This window comes from Poecile atricapillus, chromosome 21, assembly GCF_030490865.1.
Source record: "Poecile atricapillus isolate bPoeAtr1 chromosome 21, bPoeAtr1.hap1, whole genome shotgun sequence".
NCBI lineage: Eukaryota > Metazoa > Chordata > Aves > Passeriformes > Paridae > Poecile > Poecile atricapillus.
In genome coordinates this window covers 4,678,419-4,689,286 of record NC_081269.1, presented here as the reverse complement: position 1 = coordinate 4,689,286, position 10,868 = coordinate 4,678,419, and the positions used below count along the sequence as shown (strand labels likewise).

Sequence of the window (10,868 nt, the reverse complement as noted above, 5' to 3'; positions counted from 1 at the left end):
TGGAGTCTGCAGGCAGCACCCAGCGTGGTGCTGAGATCACTGACTCGGGCCAGACCTTTCCTCATCACCTTCAGCCACTGCATCCCACCAGGAGCTGCTACAAAACCAAGCCAAGATTGTTGCTGGTTCAGCTTAAAGCTTCAATCCAGCCTTGATGCAGCCAGCAGCCCTTCTGTGCCACCCCACAGAGCCCAGTTCTGCCCCAGATCCTGGCAAGGAAGCCCAGGGACAGCAGTGGCAGGGAGGTGCCACCAGCCCCAATGCTCTGCTCAGAGTCTCCTTCCCATGTATTTACATCCCACCAGGACCTCACGCTTGTCCATGGTAACTCCTACTCCAGCTTACATTTAGAGACATTTCCCACCTTCTCCATCCCTTCAGCGAGCTCCCCTCTTACCAGCTCAGCTCCCCTGTCAGGTGGGGCTGGATCATCACCCTGCTCTCACCTTTCCTTCACCAGCAGGGAGAAGTTGGCCAGAGCCTGAGGATTTCATGACTGTTTTGGTTGCAAACACAGAAAATTCTGACATGAGTGCTCAGAGGAGGCTGCAGCAGGTGGCAAAGGGCTGGGGGATAGGAAGCAGGGCTGCTGGTGGGGCTGGAGAGGAAAAGGCTCATGGCACAGTTTTTGTGGTTGCCCCCCTGTGTGCTAAAAGCCGAGTTCTGGGAGCTCCCTGTGGATTTAGTCAAAGGGGTGACTGTGCCTGGTGGCCTCAGGATGAAGTTCTGCCATCATCAACCTCCCTGTAACACAGCACAGGTGAGGTGTGTGCCGAGGGCTGGGGGCCCTGCAACCTCTTCCTTCACAAATATGAGCAAATTCCACCCAAAAAAAGCCAAAGAGGGAGCTGAGCTGGGATAAAACTGTGGGGGGTGGGGAAAGCAAAGTGGCAAAAACTTTGCAAAACAGGCTGCAAAATGTATGGAGAAGTTGATAGGGGAGCAGGGAGAAGGGACTTTCTGGATGTCCCTGGAGAGTTTATCTCTCCAGCACTGGAGAGGCAGGTTACAAGCAGATCAGGGATAACTGTAGAGGCTTTCCTCTGGATTTAAATGCAGGATAAGGAAAAAAAAGCTGAGATCAAGGCTGCAGTACAATTGTATCTATTCAGGAAGATTTTAGAATGAAAGGGATTCAAGTGTCTTAGTTCTTCTCTTTTGTTATTATACATAATAGTGAGGTGAGAAGCATCACCTGAGCTGTCCAATGAGACAGGAGGCACAAACAAATCATCACCCTGGCGATTTTGGGGGAATCTTCTGCCTTCTCCTGCATCCAGGGGAATTCACTGCTTTGTGCTGCCCTGGCCTGGGACTTCTCCTGGCAAGGACCACTGCAGCTGCCTCACCTTCCTCTGGCTGCAGGAATCCCATTTGGAACCACAGTGGGGTATAGTTTGTCTAATCCCACTGAAAAAAAAAAAAGCAGATTCCAAGGAAATCTGTGCTGATACATGGTTAAGGAGGAGGAAGAAAAGGGGGTTGATTTGGGAACTGCTCAGTGCCTGAGCATTTGCCATCCCTGCAATTAGAGCAGTAATGTGAACCCACCTCGTGGGGGGTGGCAGGGTTTAATCCTTTGGATGTAGAGAAGCACTTTAGATGAAAGGCTTTATATAATGATAAAAGAGCATTTAAATTCTTACTTAAATGCTCTCAAGTCCTATAACTCCCTCCAGCACTTTTCCCTGAAAAAGAGCCCTTCCTGCCCAAGGAGGAGTTTTCTGGGCTCTTCCCATCAACTGAATTCCAGCAGCTCCAAGAGCAAAGGGCAGGAGATGCAGGGACAGACAGCACTGCCCTTTTGTAGCTCAGAAAAACACCCCATGTATTCCCCAGCAAGGAGCCTTTGGGTCCAAGAGTTAAAGAAGGAAACATTTGGGGGTTTTGATGGGATTTCAATAGCCGTAAGGTTAAAGTTTGAACATCCAAGAGAGGGGTTCTGAAGGGCTCAGGAGGAAAAGATGCAGTGCCTGGACAGAGGATGGAGGAGGGAGCTCCCACCCAGCAATGTTCAGCAGTCCCTGTTTGCTGAACTCACAAAAGATAAATTGCAAAAGAAAAGTTGCAGATTTGGTCCATTTTGGACACCAGCCGTGGTGATGGAGTGCTGACAAAGAGCTGGGTGGGAATGGAGCCCAAGAAAGTGCTGTAGTGATGTGCTCTTGCTGTGAGTCCCTGGAATCCCTTCCAATGGAGAGAAAAATATTGACAGCGTGCCTGGGGGATTTGGCTTTGTCACCCCCTGGATTCAAACAACATCTAGAAGAAAAAAAAACACTTGAAAGAGGAGCAATCAAAAAGGTGACAGGAGAATTTTCACAGAGATGCCTGTGGCTTTGCTCATTAATTACTACAGAGTAACTACAGCAAGGATTTATACTTCACCCCTACCCTGTGCTAACCCATGTGCCCATTTAGAGCCCAGGGAAGGAGTTAGTGCCAAGCAATAACCATGTTGTGAAATTTCTTTTGGTGGATTCTCCATGTAGACAAGCCCTGGGAAGCATTGAATTTGGTGTAAATTCGGGGTGTTTTTCAGGAGATGGATGTTAGGGAGCAGAAGTGCCCTGAAGGACAACATTTCTCAGTCAGTCCATGCTTTTATGTCGCAGGTTGTCAGCTGGAGACAACAGAAAGGCCAGGTAGTGCAGCTCTAGGTGGTGTGTCCCTAAAGTTTGGATCAAAGAGACTCAGGGAGCCAATGGATGTGGCCAGAAGTCACAAAGCCTGACTAAAACAACAGGCCATGGAGCTTTGCATAGTCTGGGTGAGTGGGTAGAGGGCCAACCCCGAGAAGTGCCCGCAGCAATGAGGGGTGAGCGGGGAGGAGAAGGGCTGGGGCTGGATGGAGCCTCGAGAGAGCGTGTGGGGAGTGGGTCCCACGGGGATGGTGTGGAAGACATGGCAGGTCCTGTGGTACCTACAGACAGAGTGGGAGGAGCAGAGTCTGTTTTCTTGTTATGTTAAATACAAAACATTAAAAAATAATAGGACTCACGGAACTGACCTCAGGCAGCTCCGGGGACGCCGGAGATTTCCAGAGCTGCAGAAGAGCTGTGTGAGGGATGCAAGGAGAGGAGCAGGAATCTAAAACTCCTTCATGCCCCTGAAAATCTCCTGCAAGGCCCTAAGCCGAAGCCCCAGAGGATTGGGGGGATGAGCAGTGGCAGTGGTGGGGGCTGGATCATGCTGAGTCTCTGCAGGACAGACGTGCCGTGGCATCGGGGTGTGCATGGGTAGAACGGGCTCTCTGTGCCGTGGTGCTGCTGCTGGGCATTAACCAGGCTCTTGTCTCGGTGCCAGGGGTGCTGAGCTCCCTTTGGGTGCACAGAGAAATGTGTGGGTTCACAGCGAACGCCTGATTTTGCCTTCCATTAAAAAGCCCACCATGGGACGGGGGTGAGGGGGAGCCTGGGGTTCTCATGCAGCAACATCCTGCTCTGCCAGCTCTGACATCTGCCCTAAGTGATAAAAGAGCTTGTAGGAGCAGACATGGAGAACATTCCCAAAGGCATGCAAATGGTCATTGTCTCTTTTTTTTTTCTTTTTTTTTTTTCTTTTTTTTTTTCATCAAAAATACAAAAGCACCCACCACATCCTCCAGCTTTGGCAGCTGCGTTTCGTTCGGAGCAGAGCCATGGTCCTGCTGCAGCTCTGCACTCCCTCCTCCTCTGTGGAACAGCTCTCAGCTCCTGATGGCAGTTTGAGCTTTGTTTTGTTGTTTTTGTTTTGTTTTGTTTTTGTAGAGACAGAGAATTTGACGATTTAAAAACCAACAACCCCCCAAAAAATCCAGTGACTTGTGCCAAAATTCTCAGGAGGACTCCTCAAAACATCCCGTTCTTGCCTTGTATTTTCCTTCCAAAACCAGCTTCATTCTGGAGACTCTCTCCTCCTCTTGCACTTTAGTTGTCTCCCCACTCCATGAGTTCTGCTGGAGGGGAATGAGGTAGTGGATTTCCCCTTTCTCCTCTCCACGTGGCCTCTCCCATTCCTACTCAGGGTGATTTTTCTCCCATCCCTCGCACAGGCTCATTCCCAAGAGGCGGTGAATTGAAGCATGCGTTCCTTCCGACGGCGCTCCAGAGCAGACTGTCTAGGGCTGCCCACCTACACTGTGACAATTTTTTGTTTTGTTGCAAGGCTGAAAGTAAAAACCCCAAAAGGAAAGTTGTCTTCCTCCTCTTCAAGGTATTTGCATGCTGAAACATCTTCTAGGAACCTGGAAAAGAAAGAGTGGCTTAGGGCAGCTTCCAGCAGAACAGATGTTCCCCTTACGCTCCTGGCTTGGCTTTTGGGTGCTCCCGAGGTCCCAGTTTGCCTGAGCTGTGCTGATCATGGTTTGGCAGGTGGGGGCAGGTGTGTTTGGGAGGTTCCCAAGACATTTTGGGCTTGTATTTCTGGGCAGGTTGATTTATGTCCTGGAACCTTTCTGTTTTTCCAGCACTGCACTCTTCTAAACCCAACCACAGGCTTTGCCAGGGCAGGACCTTTTACCTGGTACCTTTTACCTTTTAAAAGGGAGACCTTGTGTGGTCACCAGGGCACTTTGGACAGCACAGGGAGGGCTTTCCATGCTGGTGATTTGGGCAATGTATGTTTCTACTGGAAGGAGCCCATTCTCTGAGGTGTTTTTTTATGTGTGTGTGCAGCTGCTGATGGTCAAACCAAACTGGAGTCTGTGCCCTCCCACTGCACTGGGAATGAGCTGGGGGTAGACTGGGGACAGGTCTGTCCTATCCCCTGGGCTGGAGCTGGGAGCCAGGCGAGGTTCCCACTGGAGCTGGGCTGAGGGAAGGAGGAGGAAGGGTTACCTCTGACGCTGAGTGAAATGTAGAGCACGATGATGATGGTCCCCAGCACAATGGAGACGATGCTGAGCAGCCTGGCCATGCGTCCGAGCCGCCGGGCACCATCTGTGTCCCCTTGCTGGCCACTGTTCCTCGACTGGGGAGACACAAAAAGAGTCTTTTGAGAGAGGCAGCAGCTCCAGGGATGACCCCCTCTCTGTAGAGCCCCAAACCAAGCCCCATTTTCTTTCCTACTCCTTTAACTGGTAATCACTTGCTTCCCAAGCAAAAAATGCTTTTTTTGGTGAGATCCCTGGTGAGAGAGAAGCATCACTGCTGAGAGAAGAGCCTCCTGATCCTGCTGGAAAGGATGTACTGGGTGTGCTGCCCTTGGCTGGGGGAGCACACAGCACTCAGCAGAAGGGAGCTGTGCTGGAATTACTCACCGTGTGTCAGCGTTTGCTGCCAGCCCGGCTCTTGGGACCAAAGAGCCTCCCCAAGTTTGTGCAGGGCTCTTCTGCCCCCCACAAAACCCATTGGGAAGGGGGTTTGGAGGGAGGAAAAGTGGGTGAGGGGTTTTAGGGCCTGTTGGTGATATTTTCACCTGGCTGGGAAAGCTTGGAGTGAAAGAGAAACAAGGTGGGATGGGGGCAGAAGGGATCCAGTGGAGGAGTTGAGCAAAACCCCCCTAAACTTCACTGGGGATGGGGTTTTATTGATGATTTTACTGCTTTGAAGCAGGTATTCCTCTTTAGGGCTGCTTTTATGTATTTAACACTTTAACATGGATTAAAGGCTTCTTCCCCTGGCCTCTCCATCCATCTCTATCCATCTCCAGCCATGCTACCTTGGAGAAAAGGGGGATCTGGTGCAAACTGTGGGGCCAGCAGCTCCCACAGCCCTGTGCTGTGTGACAGCTCATCCCTTTAGAGCATGGCTGCTAAAACTGGGGAGATTCTCAGTTTAAAAAAAAAAAACAAACAAGTGTACTAGTTAAAAAGAGTTAAAGGTGGAAATGGATTAAAGCAATCCAAATTTCCTTTCAAAAAATGTGTATCTCAGAAATAGCTGTGGTGGAAAGGATCCCCTGCCTCATGTTAAAATAAAATAAAAAAACAACAATTAAGAGCAGGGAGACCTAGCCCAGCTCCAGCAATAATCATGAAACATCACAGAGAATCTGAACAAATACCTGGTGTTACTGCCCCATTTCCCATTCATCCTGCTCTAATTCCACTGCCTCTTGGCAGCACCATGACCAAAACATCCCCAGCCCAGGCTGGGCAGCTGCTCTGTAGGAAAAATGCAGCTTTGGAGGTTTCCATATGCTCATTTGAGTTTGTGTCAGCACGTAGATAACACAGCAGAGCCTCAAACGGGCAGGTGCTGCTTCCACTGCCCCCCTGCCACGTCCTGCTCCACTCACGAGCCACCCTGGGCATCACTGTCCCCACCAGTGACACCAGGAGAGCTCAGGACCTTGTTCCTCCTGGTCTCAACAGCAGGTTTGCCAGACCCACGCTGAAAGCAATGGGATGCAGCCAAGAGCTATTTTCATCACAGAACAGGAGGTGACAAAATGAAGCCTCATGGGTTGGTGGTGAGAGATGGGGAGGATGCAGGAGCCCAGGGATAGACAGGATCCCTGCCCTGCTCACTGACAGCTCCAGCTCTGGGGATTTGGTTTTTCAGTCTCTGGTTTTTGTAGAAAGTGTAATATTTTGGCAGGGTGTGGGTTAGATTGCAGTGAAATATGCAATTTTAGCTGTCTTCTAGGCAAAACATATAGGCTAAGGGATTCAATATATTTATCACTACAGCTTCTGGAAGTGTTTACTGCTCATTTACCCTCAACAATTATGAGAAACACATCAGCATTGCCATGGGGTGTTTAGCAAGAATTTGGTACTGTACACATATTTTTCATCGGTGTGGAACGGTTTGATTGTAGCTCTCTAGTATCACTAATCCCATGTTTGGCTTTCCACATAAAAACATTAACATCTTGTTTATTAATCGAGGCTCACCAAGGCAGAACATCTCCAAAAGGCTCAAGGGCTCCAGGGGAGTGAGTCACTGTGTGAGTGCCAAGGGACTCCCTGCTACAGCCCAGAGCTGGAAAATCTGCAGGACCTGGGGAGTGGGTGCTGTTCTGCAGCCCAGGTAAGGCTGGGTGACTCAAGAGTTATTAATTTTACCTGTTTCTCACTGCTATCTGTTCTAATTGCTGCTCAAAATGTTGGGTTTTTTTCCCTAAGTGGCCTTGTTGCAGATGAAGGCAATTACTTTCCTGTGCTAGTCCCAGGGATGGAGAAGACAAATCATCACATCCTCTTTCCTGCAATCTCTCCCGGTTTATGAACTGGCTTTGGATGCTGTCTGCTGCCATACACCAATTACTCAGAATAAATCATTAATCCTCAACACTTGGTGTTTTTGTTGAAGGAAACATTCCAAGAGTCAACTCCAAAGAGAGACAGATGACTGTGGCACTTAAAATGGGTGAGGGTAGTCTGACTTCTGCCACATCTTTTGGGAATGACAGAACTTATTTTGGATACCAAGTGCTCTGCAGAACTGCCCTTGATATTACTGTGTGGTGCTTCTGGCTGGATTTTTTCATTTCCCTTCATTTGCTGGGAGTTTTTTACTCTGGGATGTGGCTCCTCTGCTTCTTCCCCCAGAGTGGCTGCACTTCGGTGGGAAGAGGAAAGGATTCACAGCAGGAATGCAGAGTGGGTGGTACCCAGCCCTGCCCTGCACTCAGATGAGATGGATCCCATGGGATGGACACATCCTTGTCCACCAGTCCCACTCTCTGGGGCTCTTGGGGAGTGACCTGAACCCTTTAGAACAGCCAGATCATCACTTGGTGAGAAAAACACATCCAAGAGTCCGTGGAGAAGCCTCCAGGTAATTAATTTCCATGAAATCAGTGTTAGCAGGAAGAGGCTGGGGGGGCTAGAGCAGGGTTTTTTTCCACCTCTGGCCATAGGCCCTGCTGGGATATGAGACCAGCTTTTGAGAAATGATTTATGAGACACTAAACTCAAAAGCATTCATTTACTTTCCTCTCTGGACACTGCTTATTACCCAGGAAAAAAAAAAAAAAAAAAAAAAAAAAGCTTTCATGTGCAAAAGCTTTGACTCAGGAAAGAAAAGCACAATTGCAGAGCTAAAGGAATGTCAGCCCATTATGGAAAGGTCCTTCTGTTTCCCCAGGCGATGGGAATCACAAAAACCTGGTTCCTGCTCAGCTCTGTGCATGATCAGGCACATCTGGGCTTTACTCTGAGAGAAGCCCTGAGCCTGGGGGAGCCTTGGGGGTCACTGGGAGCTCGATTCCTCCCTGCTGCAAGCAGGTGAAACATCAACCCGTGCCCTGAGAGCTGCTCCTGCTGGCAGGAGGACCCAGCCAGATGTTTCCTGATTCCTCATGGAGGGAGGGAGGATGGATCGCTCCCCATCCTGCTCTGCTGGTGCCGTGGGGGGATCCCTGGCTGGCAGGTGGGTGGGTGGAGGTGCTGGTGCAGGCAGGGGCAGGACTAGAAAGGGCTGTAATAAATTAATTAAACCACAGGACAGAGAGTGCAGGGGCGACTGTGCAGAGGGCAGAGGATGTGCACTGGCTACTAATGTGCTGTGTGTGCCTTGTCCTGGAGAACAAGCTCAGCTGAATGCCTTCTGCCTCCCCTTCCCCAGCCCTGGATGAGCCCTGGTCAGTGCTGCCAGTGGCCTTGGAAGCAGAGGGCAGCCCAATAATCTTATTGCCTTGCTGGTCCTGCCTCCCCTTGGCTGTGACAATCACCACACCCTGGTCCCTCTCTGCCTGGCAGGATGAACCAACTCCTGCTCTTTTTTCAGTTTACTCTTCTCCACGGGGCTTGTGTGGTCCGAGGCACATCCCCACCACCCTGGAGGCTCTGGCACCTGCAAGGGACAGGGCGAGGATCTATTTTGCATCAAGGCTATGTGGCTGGAAAATCCCCGTGAGAGACCTTGTTTATTACCATGGATATGCAACACCCAGCTGCTTTCCCTCTCCTTGCAGTGCACAGCCCAACAAGGCTGGCTGGCTTCCCTGGATGCTGCCTAAACAGTCTGTGCCACACAACTGTACTACGCAGATGACAGCTGGCACTGGCAGAAACGATGATTCCTCCTCAAAATGGAAATTGGTCTCCCTAGAGGGAGGGACTTTTTGTGGCAAGTGCCCGTGCCTGCCTTCAAGTTGTTGGTGGTTTTGGGGGAAGTGCTTGGCTGCAGGTGCCCCCCAGTGTATTTCTGTGCGGTGAGCAGGTAATGGAGCCGATTTTCAAAGAACAGATTCGCCTTTGTTGCAAATCAAAGGCATAGAAGGTGCTGGGTGTGTACAAGAGAGCTGCATCTGCTGGGGAAGGGGGTGGCTCTGCTTGTAGGGCTGTGCTGACTGAGCCACCTGTACCCGAGATGGGTGGGAGGCCGGGCTGGCTTCATTTTCCCCTGCTCGGCTCTTGGTGTATTTGCTGAGGTGTGGGGGATGTTTAATGGAGAAAAATTGCTTCTCCAGGGCGACTAAAAGAGCTGCAGGTGCAGCCTGTCCCTTTGAAGTGCCTGAGGCCAGGCACCAGCCTCCAGCCAGGGTCTCCCCAGCGCTGCAGGGCTGGGCTAGGAGGGGCAGAGGGAGATCCCTTGTCAATGCTTCTCCTCGCTCCTTCCCGGGGAAGCCCGGCGAGTCGTCCTGGACCGCTGCCTGGGGCAGGGACCTCGCTTCCCGGAGCCACCCTGTCCTGGAATCCCACCCCCCTCTCCATCTCCATCCCGCCGCCTCCTTTCCCATCTCCATCATCTCCATCATCTCCATCTCCATCCCGCCGCCTCCCCGGGCGCTGCCCCAGCCTCGGCGCAGCCCCCCGCCCTCCTCCGCCCGCCCGCGCCCCCCCGGAGCCGCTGCGGGAGCCGGGCAGGGCGGCACAGCCGAGCCGAGCCGAGCCGAGCGCTGCGGGAGCGGAGCGGGCTGCTCCCGGCCCGGTGCCGGTGCTGCAGCACCGCGGACAGCTCCGGGGCGGCCGTCGGGGCGGCGGCGGGGGAAGCCGGAGGCGAACCGGGCGGGTCCGAGCGCCGGGCGGGTTCCGCACTCACCATGATGGAGAAAACGAGGCCCACGATGTTGATGGGCCAGACGGGGCAGAAGCAGGAGAAGATGGCGAGCACCAGGTAGTCCCGCGGGCGGCCCTGCTCCGGGGCCGCCGTGCTGGTGGCCGTGGACGAGGCTCTGCCCAGGCTCAGCCGGGACGGCGACAGCGGCGGCGCCTCCAGGTGCCCGACCGACACCGACTTGTAGCCGAGCCCGTGCCCGTTGCGCTCCGTCTCGCCGGGCAAGGCTGCCGTGAAGGATTTGGAGCCGCGGAGGCCCTTCTCCTCCCGGCCCTCTGTCGCCGACAGCAGCTTCTCTGTCTCCTGGAAGCGGGTGGGCAGCGCCGTGCCCGAGCCCGGGCCGGCGCCCCCGGGCGCGGAGCCGGTGCTGGCCATGGCCCGGCGGAGCGGGCTCCGGCAGCGCCCCGCCGCCGCCGCTCTGCGCTCGGGGCCCGCCGCCCCGCGGGAGGCCGAGCCGGAGGAGGGGCCAGCCCAGTTCGGCCCCCGGGGCAGGATCGGGGCCGCGGACCGCCCCCGGGGTGTCCCCGGTCCCCCCTCTCCTCACCCCCTTACCGCGCTCGGCCTCCGCCCGACCTGCTGCGTGCGGCGCCGCGGCCCTCGGGGATGCTGGCGGGGATGCGGCGGGGCGGAGCGGAGCGGTGGGAGAGCCGGGGAGTCCCCGCCGCCTTCAGCCCGGCCCAGCCCAAGGCTCTGTACCGCCCCCCCGACCCCCCGCTCTTCCCGGGGGCTCCCACGGGCTCCGCTCCGCTGCAGCGCTACGTGAGAGCCCAGCCCCGACCGGGTTCCGCCCGCGCCCACGGGGCTCGGGGCCGCCTCCGGCTCCGGAGGTGCGGGATACGCACAGCCTTGCTGTCCCTTCTGGCTGCCAGCCTTTCCCCGGGCAGGTGGGGGACATGCGACACGGAGCAGACCCACGAGCCCCTCAGGGCTGCGGAGAGG

At 53.9% G+C, this 10,868-nt stretch overlaps 1 protein-coding gene across 1 annotated transcript; it reads right to left on the bottom strand.

Annotated features, from left to right (window-relative positions):
* Positions 1-4,217: 4,217 nt before the first annotated feature.
* Positions 4,218-10,339, bottom strand: TRARG1 (trafficking regulator of GLUT4 (SLC2A4) 1). Its single transcript, XM_058854741.1, has 3 exons — positions 9,915-10,339; positions 4,818-4,950; positions 4,218-4,225 (listed from the first exon to the last, which is right to left on the bottom strand). The coding sequence occupies exons 1-3, from the start codon at positions 10,302-10,304 to the stop codon at positions 4,218-4,220; spliced, it is 531 nt and encodes a 176-aa protein (XP_058710724.1). The 5' UTR covers positions 10,305-10,339.
* Between the last annotated feature and the right edge of the window lie 529 nt (positions 10,340-10,868).